This window comes from Balaenoptera borealis, assembly GCF_965194805.1.
Source record: "Balaenoptera borealis genome assembly, chromosome: 7".
Taxonomy (NCBI): domain Eukaryota; kingdom Metazoa; phylum Chordata; class Mammalia; order Artiodactyla; family Balaenopteridae; genus Balaenoptera; species Balaenoptera borealis.
The window spans coordinates 106,603,917-106,620,574 of NC_138864.1; the positions used below are offsets into that span (position 1 = coordinate 106,603,917).

General features: G+C 58.9%; 2 protein-coding genes across 4 annotated transcripts in view; both read left to right on the forward strand.

Annotated features, from left to right (window-relative positions):
• Positions 1-10,879, forward strand: part of FLNC (filamin C) — a 28,180-nt gene extending 17,301 nt beyond the window's left edge. For 2 of the 3 annotated variants that reach the window (XM_082399948.1, XM_082399949.1), the window contains 23 exons: positions 392-559; positions 639-762; positions 1,315-1,471; positions 1,547-1,736; positions 1,821-1,844; positions 1,961-2,208; positions 3,059-3,158; positions 3,478-3,618; positions 3,887-4,015; positions 4,094-4,267; positions 4,853-5,014; positions 5,137-5,340; positions 5,784-5,936; positions 6,023-6,145; positions 6,265-6,507; positions 6,680-6,949; positions 7,041-7,178; positions 7,454-7,569; positions 8,280-8,412; positions 8,500-8,676; positions 8,846-9,064; positions 9,681-9,890; positions 9,995-10,879. In XM_082399948.1, the coding sequence (XP_082256074.1) occupies positions 392-559; positions 639-762; positions 1,315-1,471; positions 1,547-1,736; positions 1,821-1,844; positions 1,961-2,208; positions 3,059-3,158; positions 3,478-3,618; positions 3,887-4,015; positions 4,094-4,267; positions 4,853-5,014; positions 5,137-5,340; positions 5,784-5,936; positions 6,023-6,145; positions 6,265-6,507; positions 6,680-6,949; positions 7,041-7,178; positions 7,454-7,569; positions 8,280-8,412; positions 8,500-8,676; positions 8,846-9,064; positions 9,681-9,890; positions 9,995-10,182 (3,791 nt within the window). In that variant the 3' untranslated portion in view covers positions 10,183-10,879. Of the gene's footprint in view, positions 1-391; positions 560-638; positions 763-1,314; positions 1,472-1,546; positions 1,737-1,820; positions 1,845-1,960; positions 2,209-3,058; positions 3,159-3,477; positions 3,619-3,886; positions 4,268-4,852; positions 5,015-5,136; positions 5,341-5,783; positions 5,937-6,022; positions 6,146-6,264; positions 6,508-6,679; positions 6,950-7,040; positions 7,179-7,453; positions 7,570-8,279; positions 8,413-8,499; positions 8,677-8,845; positions 9,065-9,680; positions 9,891-9,994 lie in introns of all 3 variants that reach the window. The other variant, XM_082399947.1, reaches the window with a different exon arrangement.
• Positions 10,880-13,779: 2,900 nt separating this feature from the next.
• On the forward strand, positions 13,780-16,548 carry ATP6V1F (ATPase H+ transporting V1 subunit F). The gene is made up of 2 exons (XM_082400176.1): positions 13,780-14,178; positions 16,078-16,548. Exons 1-2 carry the CDS (start codon positions 14,021-14,023, stop codon positions 16,277-16,279), a joined length of 360 nt encoding a protein of 119 aa, XP_082256302.1. The 5' UTR covers positions 13,780-14,020; the 3' UTR covers positions 16,280-16,548.
• Positions 16,549-16,658: the final 110 nt, after the last annotated feature.

The following is a 16,658-nucleotide window of genomic DNA, read 5'->3' on the forward strand; positions in this document are numbered from 1 at the left end:
GGGTAGGGGTGGGGAGGGCGGGGTTATGTCTTCAATTATCGCATAACTCGGGCCTGCTGAAATTGGACATTTCTCCTCATCTAATTTCACGCTGGCAAAAATGCATTTTCTTTTACAAATACTCCACTTTTAACATTTTACTAATTTAGGAAGGCCTTCTTCCAGGCTTGTGGTCTAAATAAGTGATTTGCCCAGCCGCAGTCTGTAGCCAAGTAGCCAAGTTTATTTTTCCTTGTTTACATTTTTCTTAGCAAGTCCCTAAGCCTTTGCACATTTGGTCTGGTCTCCCTGGGGCATTTCAAAGGCAGGGAAGGCGTCCTCCTCCTCGTTCCTCGGTGTCAGGGAGACCCTCCTGGGCAGGGGGTAGGGGCTGATGTCCCTCTCCTCGCAGGGAGTCCATTCCGGGTGCCAGTGAAGGATGTGGTGGACCCTGGGAAGGTGAAGTGCTCAGGCCCAGGGCTGGGAGCCGGTGTCAGGGCCCGGGTACCCCAGACCTTCAGGGTGGACTGCAGCCAAGCTGGCCGGGCCGCCCTGCAGGTGGCCGTGCTGAGCCCCACAGGTATGGAATGTCTGGGGCAGGGTGGAGGGAGGCAGAAAGGGTGCCAAGAGGCTTTGCTGACCCTGCTCCCCTTGCCCAGGTGTGGCTGAGCCTGTGGAGGTGCGTGACAATGGAGATGGCACTCACACCGTCCACTACACCCCAGCCACCGACGGGCCCTACACAGTAGCTGTCAAGTACGCCGACCAGGAGGTGCCACGCAGGTGAGGCCCAGCTTTGGGCTCCTGGGCTGGGCTGAGCTCTGGGGAGCGCCCACCAGGGCCGCACCTGCAGGGCCACTGCAGGGCCCTGGAAACACCCCTCCTACTTGTCTTCGCCTCACCCTGTCTCTGCTGCCCCATCCCGCTCTTCCTCAGGGCCCCCTGCCTGTCTTCTCCACCCCGGAGGTGGCACAGCCCCAGGGGCTCTCCTCTGGCTGGGCTGTCCCCCCATGTAGATACAAAATTTACAAAATTAGTGCCTTGGGAAAAGGCACCATGTAGCTACAAAAAGGTGGGAGAGGGCAGCATCCTGCATCCTCCTCTTTATAAACAGTTCACGGCATCTTCCTGGAGAATGGAGAAGAAATGCTCAGGCTTTGTCGGGGCACACCTGTGTGACCCTCCCCCAGACTCAGGCTGTGACCTGGTCCCTCCTCCCTGCCAGTTGTCATCTCCCCTGCTCACGAATGTGGGGAGGACTCCAGACCCCAAACGAGATGGGATTCCCTCTGCCCCCGAGCTTGAGCCAACTGTCTGTCCCTTCTGCCCCTCAAGCCCCTTCAAGATCAAGGTGCTTCCAGCCCACGATGCCAGCAAGGTGCGGGCCAGCGGCCCCGGGCTCAATGCCTCTGGCATCCCTGCCAGCCTGCCTGTGGAGTTCACCATCGATGCCCGCGATGCTGGGGAGGGCTTGCTCACTGTCCAGATCCTGGTGAGTCCATGTGCCGCCCCACTCTCAGGTCAGGCTCTGGGCACAGGCCGGCCTTGACCTCTGCTCCTCCCCCAGGACCCTGAGGGTAAGCCCAAGAAGGCCAACATCCGAGATAATGGGGATGGCACGTACACCGTGTCCTACCTCCCGGACATGAGTGGCCGGTACACCATCACCATCAAGTATGGCGGCGATGAGATCCCCTACTCGCCCTTCCGCATCCATGCCCTCCCCACTGGGGACGCCAGCAAGTGCCTGGTCACAGGTGGGCACTCACCCCGCCTCCCCTGCCCCTCCCCCTCCCCACCCACCTGAGCACTGCGTGGCTTACACTCTTCTCCATTTCCAGTGTCCATTGGAGGCCATGGCCTGGGTGAGTGCCCCTTCTCCTCTCTTTCTGCTGTGGGCTGAGGTGGTGGGGGAGCTGGGAACTGCGGGGGGCTGGGCACAGGTCCCGCGGACCCCTGACCGGGCACTCCTGTGTGGCAGGTGCCTGCCTGGGCCCCCGCATCCAGATTGGGGAGGAGACGGTGATCACGGTGGACGCCAAGGCAGCAGGCAAGGGGAAGGTGACGTGCACAGTGTCCACGCCGGATGGGGCGGAGCTCGACGTGGATGTGGTTGAGAACCACGACGGCACCTTCGACATCTACTACACAGCGCCCAAGCCGGGCAAGTACGTCATCACCATCCGCTTTGGAGGCGAGCACGTCCCCAACAGTCCCTTCCACGTGCTGGTAAGCTCCGCGGCCACAGTGGGACTAGGGCGGCTGGGGAGGTGGGCCGGGCCCTCTTAGTGGTAGCAGGGGATCCCAGAACCTCTCCCCACGTCTGATGGATCCGGGACCCAGAATGCCCCAGTCAAGTCTTTGCTTTCCCTGCAGCCTCCCAACCCAGGAGGTGAGCACAGCCCTGCTTCTGGCCCCTCTGGTGGTTGGTCAGCTCTCTCTGGTGGAACTTGCCGTGTTCCTTCTGACCCTCGGGCCCACTGTCCCTGTACATCTCCCCAGGGTGGCCCTGCAGGACGATGAAGCCCTCCAGAGGGTAAAGCACCCAAGATATCCATCCTGCCCCGTGGGCAGCCCGGGATTTCAGGTCCCTGGGCCATTCTCTGCGTCAGCTCGTGGTCACTCGAGCTGGCGTGTACCGGCTTGCTACGTCCTGTGCCCTCCCGCGCCTGGCTTCCCAGGCGTGTGACTCCATGCCCCGCGTGGAGGAGCCCTCTGACTTGCTGCAGCTGCACCGGCCCATTACCTACCCTGCACACTGGCTACTGCCACCTCCCACCCAGGCCACACCTCACTCCCCTCCTTCTCTTCCTTCATTTCTTCTTTCTCTTCTTCAGTGGCCAGGACTGGGGCATGGTTTTGGGGTCATCTTGGGGAGCAGGCGGGAGTCAGGCTGGGCAGACGGGTCCCCAAGCTGGGCACGGCACCTCTTCTCTTGCAGCGGACGTGCCTCTCCTGCCCTCTGGTTTCACCATTAACCATCTTTTTCTTTGCTCATTTTCTCTGACTTCAGTCATGGCTCAGGCCAAGCTCCCCAGGCCTTCCCCAGCCAATGACTGTTCCCTCTCACCTGCCACAGGCCACAGAGGAGCCAGTGGTGCCCGTGGAGCCCATGGAGTCCATGCTGAGACCCTTCAACCTGGTCATCCCCTTCACTGTGCAGAAAGGGGAGCTCACAGGTACTGCCCCGGGGCCTTGAGGCATGAGGGCTCAAAGGGAGGACACCTGCATCCAGGCCCAGCTCCTTCTTTAGAGATGAAAGCTGGGGCCCAGAGCAGAGAAGTAAGCTACCCAGGGTCACACAGCAAGTTGAGCAGAGCTGGAACTGACTCCAGCCTTCTGTCTCCCAGGTCAGGGCTCATCCTGATGCTCCAGGCTGTCTCCTGGTGCCTGACCTCTGGGGTAGAAGCAGAACCACACAGGAGTGGGAGCCTGGGACAGCAAAGGGGGTTGAGGTAGGAGAAACTGGGGTCCCCCACTTAACTGTCTGCCTGGCAGGGGAGGTACGGATGCCCTCTGGGAAGACCGCCCGGCCCAGCATCACTGACAACAAGGATGGCACCATCACGGTGAGGTACGCACCCACCGAGAAAGGCCTGCACCAGATGGGGATCAAGTATGACGGCAACCACATCCCTGGTGAGTCGGGGGCCAGGCTGGGCTTGGCTGGGCTGAGAGGAGCCCATAGTGACTTCATCCTCATCTGCCTTCTTTCAACAAATCTTTATTGAGCGCCTGCTGTGTGCAGACACCATGTGAGGCCTGGGAAGTCTGGTGCCCTGGTGGGAGGCCCCTGTGGCAGAGATGCAGGGCTCAGCAGGGAGCCTGTGGGGAGGTGCGGGGGCCGAGGTGGGCTCAGGCAGCTCCTGTCCTATTGACCCAGCCCTCTTTCTCCGACCACCCCCAGGGAGCCCCCTGCAGTTCTACGTGGATGCCATCAACAGCCGCCACGTCAGTGCCTATGGGCCAGGCCTGAGCCATGGCATGGTCAACAAGCCGGCCACCTTCACCATTGTCACCAAGGATGCTGGGGAAGGTGAGGGGAGCTGGGTGAGGGCAGCCAGTGCAGGGGTGAGGGCAGGACCTCTGATCTCAGCCCTCCCTCCGCCCACAGGGGGTCTGTCCCTGGCCGTGGAGGGCCCGTCCAAGGCAGAGATCACCTGCAAGGACAACAAGGATGGCACCTGCACCGTGTCCTACCTGCCCACGGCGCCTGGAGACTACAGCATCATCGTGCGCTTTGACGACAAGCACATTCCGGGGAGCCCCTTCACAGCCAAGATCACAGGTGGGTGGACGTGTGGGCACACAGCCTGCCGCACACACCCCAGCACACAACGGATGTGCAAGCCCAGCATGTTCAAGTCACCGGGGCATTAGGGTAGGGCCCCCTCGAGGTGGAAGAGGTCATTTTTGGATAAATGTAAGGAACCCTCTATCCTCTAGAGCAGGTGAGAAACATCCAGCCACCCTCTGAAAACATATCTTGTTGAGTCTTTTAAGTCAGGGTACTGATAATCCCTTTTGATAGATGAGGAAGGCAGTAGGCCCAGAGGGGCTGAGCAACTTGATCAGAGCCACACAGCGGGAAAGGGGTCTGGGCTGTCTGGCCCAGTCTAGTTTTTTGGTTCCACACAATCATGTGACTCAGGATTTACATTCGTGTAAATTAGGGATTTAACCCGTTCAGGACTGGGGCATCCCCAGAGGAGCTGGGTGTGAACGGAGACTGCGCTCTCCCTGGTCTCTCTGTGCCTCTGGGTGGTCCCCAGTCTCTGCCGAGTCCAGCCGGGGCTGCCAGGAAGTCTCCTGATGTCCATGAGGGCAGGGCCTGCCTGGAGTCACACCGCCTGACATGCCAACTCTCCCCCAGGCGATGACTCGATGAGGACGTCACAGCTGAACGTGGGCACCTCCACGGATGTGTCACTGAAGATCACCGAGAGTGACCTGAGCCTGCTGACCGCCAGCATCCGTGCCCCCTCGGGCAACGAGGAGCCCTGCCTGCTGAAGCGCCTGCCCAACCGGCACATTGGTGAGCGTGGGGCCACAGGAGGGGCCCGGGGCGGCGGGGGTGGGGGGAGGAAGGCGGGGACACCCGCGAAGGAACACTGCCATGCCCAGGGCTCCATTCATGCCTGACCTCCCTCCCAACAGGCATCTCCTTCACCCCCAAGGAGGTTGGGGAGCACGTGGTGAGTGTGCGTAAGAGCGGCAAGCACGTCACCAACAGCCCCTTCAAGATCCTGGTGGGACCGTCTGAGATCGGGGATGCCAGCAAGGTGCGGGTCTGGGGCAAGGGCCTGTCCGAGGGACACACGTTCCAGGTGGCGGAGTTCATCGTGGACACTCGTAATGCAGGTGCTTCTTGCCCCAGAGACCCCTCATTTCAGCTGGTGCCTCCAGTGACGACTGGTCCTTTCCTGCCCTGTGCCCCTTGGCCATACACTCCTCCCCGAACTTCCTGGCCGTCTCTGCTGAGATTCACATTCTGGGGCTCCTTTGGGGAGAGTGAATGTCCCCATGTCACTTCTCCCATGTTTCAGAGAAAGCTCAGCTTTACTGAGTTTGTCTCTTCCTTGCTCACTAGAACCCGAGGCCTGCCTTAAGGAATTTTCCAGACTACCTATCCCCGACCCTCTGGGTCAGTGCCTGGCTCACCCCTTCTCCTCCTGCTGAGCCATCTTTTGTTAGTGGTTGTGATACACCTTGGGTGCCTGTTCTGGACGGAGCCTGTACTTTGGGGAGGGGGGAGCAGAACGGCAGTGGGGACTGAGGGAGACGCGTCCCTTGTTCCCCGCTAGGTTATGGGGGCCTGGGGCTGAGTATTGAAGGCCCTAGCAAGGTGGACATCAACTGTGAGGATATGGAGGACGGCACGTGCAAAGTTACCTACTGCCCCACTGAACCCGGCACCTACATCATCAACATCAAGTTTGCCGACAAGCACGTGCCTGGTAAGGTGCTGGGCTGCCGCTGGGACAGGCCAGGAGGCCAGCGACGAGTGATCTGAGACGCGCGACCCTCCCTTTCTCCCCTACAGGAAGCCCCTTCACGGTGAAGGTTACCGGCGAGGGCCGCATGAAGGAAAGCATCACCCGGCGCAGGCAGGCGCCGTCCATTGCCACCATCGGCAGCACCTGTGACCTCAACCTCAAGATCCCAGGTGGGAGGCAGAAGGAGCCGGTGGGGGGTGGTGGCAGGGCGATGGGGAAGGCCCAGGGCCTGCCCCCACGGCCTCTGTCCTGCTGGCTCGTTTCTCACCTCGCTCCACGCGTCGCACAGGGAACTGGTTCCAGATGGTGTCGGCCCAGGAGCGCCTGACGCGCACCTTCACGCGCAGCAGCCACACGTACACCCGCACAGAGCGCACGGAGATCAGCAAGACTCGGGGCGGGGAGACCAAGCGCGAGGTGCGGGTGGAGGAGTCCACCCAGGTTGGCGGAGACCCCTTCCCCGCCGTCTTCGGGGACTTCCTGGGCCGGGAACGCCTGGGCTCTTTTGGCAGCATCACCCGGCAGCAGGAGGGTGAGCGGGGCCGGGCTGGGGTCTTCACGGGGAGGCTGGGCTCTCCGTCTCGTGGGACAGGAGGGGGAGGCTGTTGGTCTGAGTGGAGGAGGGGGTTTTACTGAGGGAGGGAGGGAAGGGCCAGGGCCAGGAGCAGCCCCCGTGTCGCCCTGACACTCCCCACCCGCTGCAGGTGAGGCCAGCTCTCAGGACATGACCGCACAGGTGACCAGCCCATCAGGCAAGACGGAAGCCGCAGAGATCGTGGAGGGGGAGGACAGCGCGTACAGTGTGCGCTTTGTGCCCCAGGAGATGGGGCCCCACACGGTCACGGTCAAGTACCGCGGCCAGCATGTGCCAGGCAGCCCCTTTCAGTTCACCGTGGGGCCACTGGGTGAAGGCGGTGCCCACAAGGTGCGAGCTGGAGGCACAGGGCTGGAGCGAGGGGTGGCCGGCGTGCCAGGTAAGGGGCAGAGGGCCGGGGCGGGGGCAGGGCAGCCACCAGGGTGGACGATGGTGCTGAGGAGCCGCCCCTGTCCCGTTTCCATCTCCAGCTGAGTTCAGCATCTGGACCCGAGAAGCGGGTGCCGGGGGCCTGTCTATTGCTGTGGAGGGTCCCAGCAAGGCGGAGATTGCATTTGAGGACCGCAAAGATGGCTCCTGTGGGGTCTCCTATGTCGTCCAGGAACCAGGTGGGTGTCCACCACGGGGCTGGGCCTGTCTGACCTTCCAGACTGGGTTTCTGCTCGCCCAGGCAGGAGATGGGGCTACTGAACCAACTCTTCACCTGGGATGCCGCTCTTTCTCTGCCCTGTCTCCCTCCACCCCACACTCCTGGGAATGCACGTCTGTCTCCAGAGCTGAGCTCCAACCCCGGAGCTTGTTCTGGGATGAGGCCAGGGTGGAGGGGGTTCCACCCTGCTGTCCCCAGTCCTGGGGCCTGTGCTGATTGGCCTTCCCTCCCCAGGTGACTATGAGGTCTCCATCAAGTTCAACGATGAGCACATCCCAGACAGCCCTTTTGTGGTACCCGTGGCCTCCCTCTCAGACGACGCTCGCCGTCTCACCGTCACTAGCCTCCAGGTGTGTGCCTGGGAGTGCGGCCCCTCTGCCACCCTGAGAGATGGGCAGAAGTAAAGGATGGCAGGCCCATGTGGCCAGGGACTTAGCAGTGACCTTGGAAGGTCCAGACAGACAGATGTCCCCTCTCTCCCAGTGTCTGTACAGCAGGGGGCTCCATTCCCCCTTCTAGCTGCCCCTCAGGAGCCCTTGTGCCTCTCCTCCCAGGTCCCCTACCCCTACTCTAGAACTGGGCTCTGTGCCCCAATCTTCACCTCCCCTGGGAGCCTCCCCATTGGCCCACCTCCCCCATTGAGTGCCCCCAGGGCAGTCTAGGCCACACCCCTCCTTCCTCATCCCAGCTATTGAGTGTTCGCAGTCCACACACAGCACCGTCCTAGCACTGGCTTCTCTGCCGACAGGCCTGCTTTATGGTTTCTGGGTCTTACCTCCTCAACCAGGACAGGGCACATCATGTGTCATCCCCACCACGCCCAGCCACAGCCAGGTGGCCCCACCTCATAGCAGGTGGATGCCAAGGCCACAGACCCAGCCTCCACCTCCCCTCACAGCCCTGTTCAGAGCCTCCCTGAGCTGGGCCGGGCGGCGGGTCCGGGCTGGGGGCGGGAGGAGGGAGCGTCTGGGCTGGGCGTGCAGTGAGATCAGTGCGGGGCTGCAGAGACGAGCCCTCCAGACCCTCCTAGGAGTCTGAGCACCCTCTGTGGCCTCTGCAGGAGACGGGGCTCAAGGTGAACCAGCCGGCGTCCTTTGCGGTGCAGCTGAACGGTGCACGGGGCGTGACTGATGCTAGGGTGCACACGCCCTCGGGTGCGGTGGAGGAGTGCTACGTCTCCGAGCTGGACAGTGGTGAGCTGGCCCTGCCCCTGCCAGGCTAGGGCCTTCTGGGAAGGGGAGGGAAGGACAAAGGCTCACCCACCAACCTCTGACCCACAGACAAGCACACCATCCGTTTCATCCCCCATGAGAATGGCGTCCACTCCATTGACGTCAAGTTCAACGGTGCCCACATCCCTGGCAGTCCCTTCAAGATCCGAGTTGGGGAGCAGAGCCAGGCTGGGGACCCAGGCTTGGTGTCAGCCTATGGTCCTGGGCTCGAGGGAGGCACTACAGGTGAGTGCCTAGGGCTGGGGAGGAGGGGTGGACATTGGTCTGCCCCAGAGGCGGGGCAGCGCTGCTGAGCCCGAGTGCCGCCACAGACCTGCTCCGGGGAGCCTGGGCCCATCCCAGTTCTGGGCCCCAAGCCCTTCCTGTCTACACCCTTGCTACCTCTGGTCCCCAGGAGTGTCATCGGAGTTCATTGTCAACACCTTGAATGCGGGCTCGGGGGCCTTGTCTGTCACCATCGACGGCCCCTCCAAGGTGCAGCTGGACTGTCGGGAATGTCCTGAGGGCCACGTGGTCACTTACACTCCCATGGCCCCTGGCAACTACCTCATTGCCATCAAGTATGGTGGCCCCCAGCACATCGTGGGCAGCCCCTTCAAGGCCAAAGTCACAGGTGAGTGTCCTGGGTGGGGGAAGGACCCTCCAGCCCATTCCATACTGGCTGGCTCCAGTGGCCATTCACATCCGGGTCATATGCCCCAAACATTGGGGTCAGGTTACCAGGAATAAAGTGGGCCTGGCTTTACACGTCACCCCATTCTCCACGTGGACTCATGTACATCATTTAAAAAAAATCAAATCCTTCCTCTTTATTGTCCATCACTTGACTCATTTTTTTCCTGCGGTGGCTCCCCAAGCTTTCACTTAACTTTCTGCCCTCCTCTTCCCACATTTCTGGCTTCCAAGAAGACAGAGCTCAGTAAAGATTCAGCCAGCTTTCCTTTTGGAAGCTGCGTGAAGGATTAGTTGGACACATGTTCCTTTTTAAAGCAGGACTCTACCCTGTGAGTTGGGGTCCCAGGCAAAGCCCAGAAGTGGAGGGGGGGAGCCATCGAGGCTCCAGACCTCGAGATAAGCCTGCCCTGGAGCCCTGTTTGGAACGGGCTGCCGCTCCTCGCACGCCGCAGCTGAGGAAGGGAACGCGGGGCTGTCGGCGCCGGCACACGGCCTACCCCCGGGGAAGAGCAGGCCTCTGACTAGGCTCGTGGCCACCCCACTCTGCCTCTCAGGTCCCCGGCTGTCTGGAGGCCACAGCCTTCACGAAACATCCACGGTCCTGGTGGAGACTGTGACCAAGTCGTCCTCAAGTCGGGGTTCCAGCTATAGCTCCATCCCCAAGTTCTCCTCAGATGCCAGCAAGGTGGTGACACGGGGCCCTGGGCTGTCCCAGGCCTTTGTGGGCCAGAAGAACTCGTTCACCGTGGACTGCAGCAAAGCAGGCAGGCAGCGGGGGGAAAGGGGCAGACCCCAGGGCGGGCAGGTGCGCGGGAACGTGGGCCCAAGGGCCTGGGGTGAGCCTGTCCCTCACTCCCTCTCTCTCCAGGCACCAACATGATGATGGTGGGCGTGCACGGGCCCAAGACCCCCTGTGAGGAGGTGTACGTGAAGCACATGGGGAACCGGGTGTACAACGTCACCTACACCGTCAAGGAGAAAGGGGACTACATCCTCATCGTCAAGTGGGGCGACGAAAGTGTCCCTGGAAGCCCCTTCAAAGTCAATGTGCCCTGAATCCCAGAAGTGCCTCCCCCAGCCTCGGCCCCCACCTCTGGCCAAACACACTCACATACACACACACACACAAATAGGCCACACCCAGATGCATGCACGCAGAATCAGACACCACAAACACCTGCCCGGGGGGTGGAAGGAGTGGCACTGCCCCCTCCCTGCCAGGCCCCCGGGTTGGAAGGCCTCGTCCGTCTCAGGGCAGTGTCCCTGCCTCAGATGTGACATGAGGACGAACTGGAGGTTGGGGGGCCAGGGAAGCCCTGAGTTTTCTGGCGGGGCTGAGGCCAGTGGGGGAGCACGTGTCTGGGGGTGTCTGCATGTGTGAGAGAGGTCGCCCTCAAACCGCACTACCAGCTGGGCCTCCTTGCCGCTGAGGACTGCGTCCGGCCCCTCTGGTGGCCACAACCCCAGAGCGTTAAGGACTTGGAAGAGAAAGCACAATCGGAGGAGAAAATGGACCCAGCAGCAGCAGGCTTGGCGCGTGCCCTGGCCCTGGGCAATTTAGATCCCAGCCAGGCTTCCTGGGGGACTGATTTCTCTCTTTTTTTTTTTTTTAAGATTGCACAGCTCTGCCCCATGGGGGGCCTTTTTTTTACACACTGCGAGGCCCAGCTTTCTGGGGGGCTTTTGCACATGTCATGCGGCTCAGCTGGGAGCCGTTTAGGTGGAAAACAAATAAAGTGCGGCCTGTCGCAGAGGCCTGGCTGTTCCTTGTGTGTGCTCCCCACGGCTGGCCACCTCTGGCTGCCGACACTGAACCAGGCCCTGGGAGGCAGAGGCTGGCCGCCCCTCCCCTGGAGGACTGAGTCAGGTCAAGGGGGAGGGCCTGGGGCAGAGAGCCGCCCCCTCTGGGCCATCTATTTGGGAAGGTCTGGAATGTTGACAGAATGCTTTAAAGAAGGGGCTGGGTGGGGGGGCATGCCAGGGATGTGGGCTTGGTCCTCAGATTCCTGGAGAGCTGGTGGGTCGGAGAGGGAGGTGGACATTGTTCCACAAGACTGCCCTAGGACCACCAGGAGGCCAGTTTCCACTCAGCCTGATCTCAAGGATATTCTCAATGTTTTTAGGACCTTAAAACAGCACTGGCTCAAGCAGGAATGCTGCTCACCCAGCAGGCAGGCACAAACCCAGCAACCTTTCACTCCAGCCAGGTCCTGGGTCAAAGCTGGGCCTGCTCCCTCCCCACCTCCAGCCCTGACCTTGCTTAGGGCCTCCCTCCTGAACTGGCCCCTCCACTAGCCTTCCTGGCCCACCAGCCAGCTCCCTCCAACTAGCCCTCCACACTGCAGCCAAAGGGTGGGGTCACATCACAGGGACTATGGCCCTCTCTGGTCCAGGGCCCTTCTGTGGCTCCCTTCTCTCCAGGCTAGTCTAAGTGTCCTAACAAGGCCTCCAAGGCCTATATGTTCAGACACCAGCCTCCCTACCCATTCATTCAAAAAAGCCCCCCAGCCCCCAGTCGGGCACTGTGCCCATTCCTCACTGCACCCTCCACCTCTAACCCTCTTCACAACCTCTGACCCTCTCTACAACCTCTAGTGCCCCAGGCAGCCGTGCTGCAGTTTGGGACTCTGCCCAGGAACACCCTTGCCTCTCCACCCTCCTCATCTTCCTGGCCAACAGGAAGCTTTCCCGAACCCCTTCCTGTCCTCCCAGACCTGCCCCCCCGGCTCTCACACTGCCCTGGGGCACATCTCTGGCTGCATTTACTACCCTCATCTGTGACCTTGTATCTGAGGGTCGGCCTCAGACCTCTCTCCCTGATCCTGGGAGGTCCGATACAGGCAAGTGTGACCAATGAGTAAAGGAGCAACTGAGTAGCCAGAGCAGGGCAAAGCAGCATTTCACTCAACTGATCCCCCAACTCTAAACTCATCCCAGACATTTCGGCACATGGTGGTGGGTAGGCCAAAGAAAACCCAACACACATGGCCTGGCTCCAAACACCCCCGCCCCCCACCTCTTCACTCAATAGGCTGCCTCCTGGCTCCTCTTTAAGTTCCTTCTTTCCTTTCCCCTGCAAGACCCCTCTAGGGCCTCACTTTCTTCTGTAGGTCTACCCAACTCCCTGTGACATTTTTTACTCTCCCCTCAGTCCCGAGGGAGTTCTTTGAGGACAGAAATCGTATTTTATCAATCTTGTGTCCTCTGCCTCTCCATGACCACGTTTGATAAATGCTGGTTGAATGAAGGCGTGTGTGATAAATGCGGCACTGTCTCAGCTCCCTACTTTAGCTGACAGACCCTTTAAAGGCAGGATCCCTTCTCAAGTACCCAACCATTCGTGGCCGTTAAGAGTCAGCTCTGTGCCAGGCACTGAGCCAGGTGCTTCTACAGGCACCCTTCCTCACTCTCTGCCTTCCCTCCCACCTCGCCCCCAGATGGGAGCGTTTTCCTGCAAGGTTCGCTGGCCGCCTCAGCTTCAGCTGCCCTCCACCTGTGAGTGGATGTGTTTATGGATATCCAGCTCAGCTGCTCTCCCCCAACTGCAGTATGGCCACGGGTGCTGAGCATTTAGTGCCTCCACCTCACTTAATCCTAACAGCCTATGAGGTGGGCATAGTATTATCTGAAGAGATCAAGGTCCTGAGAACTTTGGTGATGAGTCCCAAATCATACCTCTAAGTAGCAGGGTCGAGATTCAAACCAGGTATGTCCAAATCCCAGGCCCATCACACAGATAACCACTAGCCCAGACCATCTGGATGTCTCAAGTGCTCTAAACTTGCAAATCACATGCCAGATGCAGGATGCCTTTTTGTTAAAAGGGTGGAGGAGCGAGCAGACCTCTCTCCTTCGACATGTTCATCTCATACATAGAGTTCACTCTCTGAGGAATGTTACTCCTGTCCACCTAGCTGCACAGGCCAGAAACTTGGAAGTCACCTGGTCTAACTTCCCAAACATAACCAATCCCAAACCCAGTTCTGTCCATTTTTGTCTCTAAATATCTCTTGACTCCACCTGACTCTCACATTCCCCATCCCCACCCCCTGGCTTCTTTCTGGCCACCACCATCTCTCACCACAATGGTTTCTTCACCTTAGTCTTACCTCCACACACAGCATGGTCTCAATGCTATCGCTAAAACATAAACCTGGCCATATCATTCTCTTGCTTAAAATCCTTCAGTGGCTTCAGAACAACTTTGTCCTCAGGATAACTTCCAGATTCTTTATCTTTTCTTAAAGGCACTTATTCTTTCTAGTCCCTGCTAAGTCTTTGCACGTGCTGCTCCTCTTCCTGAGAACAACCTCTCGTCCTCATCTCTAGCCCTTCATCCTGCTGGCGACCTTCTCTGCGCGCCCCCTCTCCCACGGGTTAGTTACACCTGATGTGTGCTTCCACGTACTTCTCACGTTTTAGCAATTGACACACTGCTTTGTCAACGCTCTACCTCACTAGAGAGTATCATCATTAATTTGCCCATCCTTTCATTAACTGAATAAATAACACTAGTTGCGTCACAGTTACATACATACACGATACAGACTCGGACCTTACTCTCGAGAACAGGAACCGTCTTCTTTGGCGTCTCGGCGCCTAACAGCAGTAGCCTCAACACGTTTGTCGAACTTACCGATCGAACGCGCCTCCGAGAGACGGCGACGCCGCGCGGACTTCTGGGAATCGTAGCCCGCCGGTTCGGACCTCCCTTTAAGGCGCAGTCGTATTCGGATTCAGGCGCTTTTGCTCTTAACGCGCATGTCCCGGGAGGCGGAGTGGTGGAACTGCGCATGTCGAAAGACTGGGGGTGCGGCCGAAAAGGATGTACGCTGCCGAGGCGGGGCTTTGGTGACACCCGGAGGTTGCGGCTGATCGTTGCCGGACTGAAAGGATGGCGGGGAGGGGGAAGCTAATTGCGGTGATCGGAGACGAGGACACGGTGACTGGCTTCCTGCTGGGCGGCATAGGGGAGCTTAACAAGAACCGCCACCCTAATTTCCTGGTGGTGGAGAAAGATACTACCATCAATGAGATCGAAGACACTTTCCGGTACGGTAGCCCGCGAGGCCTGAACGGGACCCTCAGCTGCCTGGTGGGAGCGCGGGGAGAAGGCGGGGGCGGCCCTGGGCTTCCAGACCTTGGCCGAAGTGTCAGACCCCGTCCTCGAGGGTCAGGGAAGTCGGTCCACCTCCCCTTCTGGAGAGGGGGGTCTCCGCGTCCCAAGTTCCCTTTTGGGCCTCGGTGGGACCGGGGCTATGTCGGGTCCACAAACTACCCCCTGTCACATGACCGTGTGTCAGGAAAGAAGGGGAACAGAGCTCGTGACGGGCGGGCGCCGCCCCTCGGCCCAACCTGGCCCGCCAGAGCTGAGCGTCCGGAGCGTCCAGGCCCGGAGGGGGCTAGTCTCAGCTCCCCTGCAGGGGCTCCCCCAGTTCACCCGTAGAGCAGGCTCCGGGCACTGCAAGCACTCGACTGTCTTGCGAGTTGACACCTAAAGGAACCACACACTCAGTGAACACACGGGCAGTGGGCTTGGGCTTTCCTGTATTTTCATCTCCCTCAGAGGCTCACAATCGTCTTGTGAGGTAGGGGTTATTCCCACTTACTGGTGAGAAAACTAAAGTTCAGAGCGGTTAAGGCACACTCTGTGATTCAGACGAGAGCGAGCAGGGATTTGAACCCAGTCCCACCCTTTCTGCCTTTCTTAAGCCAGGGCTACACTCTGCCTGTGTAGCTCTCCTCAGTCGGCTTGGAATTTCCCGTTGTCCTGAGCACAGCGGACAATATCAGGACTGTCCTACCTTCTGCTGAGACCAGGCACTTCAAATCTTCACTTCCTGTTCTGGGTTAAGAGCAATAGCTTCAAAATGTGGGTGCAGGCATGTCCCTTAATCCAGGAGGTGTCCTGGTGACTAGAGTTGAGGGTGCCAGCCCCCTATTCTTTCCCACACCCCTTCTCTAGGGCCCCTGTGCCAAGTCCCAGGAACAAACCACTCTCGCTTGTTTCCCCCTAAACAGCCCAGCCCTGAGCTACCGGCTGAGACTGGTTCCTGCTGCCTGGGGTGTGATAGGCTCTGACCCGGGAGGCTGATTTCTGCTGATCTCTAAGCAGTCTGGTAAAGTGACCCAAGTTGTCATGAGAGAAGGACAAATTTTACTTCAAGAATTTCCCAAGTTTCCAACCAAAAGGGATCTCAGAAGTCATCAAGTCTAACCTGCCCTAGTGTCTGGCACAGAGTAGCTGCTCAGTAAACAGTTTTTAATGAGTAAATAAATTAATGAACGGGTGGTTGATCACAAGAAAGTAAGAGCCCGGTGCCGGGTTCTCTCTGTGTGGAAAGTGTGATTCCTTCGTTACTGATTTTCCTCTTCCTGTGTGGTGTTCTTGGCTCAGGCCAAACTTCCCCTCTGACCCACGCCCTGCCCTCATTAGCATAGACCTTGAGTGGTCTGAACAACGCCCCCTCAACCTTAAAAAATTTAATGTTTTCTTTTGAAAGGTTCATGTGGTTTACAAATTAATATTTAAAAGGTATATACATTGAGAAGTCACACTCGCACCCCGACCTCTTCTACTTCATTACCTCCTTCCTCCACCCCATAACCACTTAGTTTTTTCCTTATCTTTCTGCTTTTTCTTTATGCAGATACAAAGGGACAGACGTATATATATTCTTATCCTCTCCCTTTCTTACCCGAAGGCAGCGTAAGGAATACACCAGCATGCACCCTCATCTTCATTAGCAGTTCAGTTGGGAGCCTTCCAAGCAGGGGAGGTAGAAGCCATGGCCCTTAGCTTTGGACTGAAATTGATTCTAAATAGAATGAAGAGAGTTTAGTGTAGCATCCTTGTCCATTGCACTCTGGATCGAGCTCGTTCCCCTCTGCAGCCCAGCCCACCAACTCAGAGTGGGCTGCCTTGGACTCCCTTCTCATCTCTCCCTACAGGCAGTTTCTAAACCGGGACGACATCGGCATCATCCTCATCAACCAGTACATCGCAGAGATGGTGCGGCACGCGCTCGATGCCCACCAGCGCTCCATTCCGGCCGTGCTGGAGATCCCATCCAAGGAGCACCCCTATGATGCTGCCAAGGACTCCATCCTGCGCAGGGCCAGGGGCATGTTCACGGCCGAAGACCTGCGCTAGGGGACTCCCCTCAGCCATGCGGCCTCTCCCCAGGCTTGCCATCAGCCCTCCTCTAAGATTCGAGCCTCTGAGTTCCGATTCCCTGCCCCTTCCCACTCCACCGAGAGGCTAGGTGAGGTGCTTCCAGTTTGCTGGGGCTCTGCCATTAAAATCAAGGCTGGTTAGGGTACAGGAAGCCTGAGCGTCTTCTCTCCATTACCTCTTCCCTGTGCTGTTACACAGTGTCCTTGTTGATGTTAAATTAAAGTAATGTTCTTGCTTCTCTCGGATCTGAGGCTGTGTGCTAGAAAGGACACGTGTGGGATGAAGCTGTTGCGGGGAGGGGGTGGGGGAGTGGATTCGATTGGCAGGGCTGGAAAAGGTTCTGCCAAAGATCCAG

Excerpts from the sequence above, each read along its gene's own strand:
- ATP6V1F (XM_082400176.1), top strand. The coding sequence starts at position 14,021 with ATGGCGGGGAGGGGGAAGCTAATTGCGGTGATCGGAGACGAGGACACG. Across the intron at positions 14,179-16,077 it reads GAGATCGAAGACACTTTCCG|GCAGTTTCTAAACCGGGACG; the intron begins GTACGGTAGCCC and ends CTCTCCCTACAG.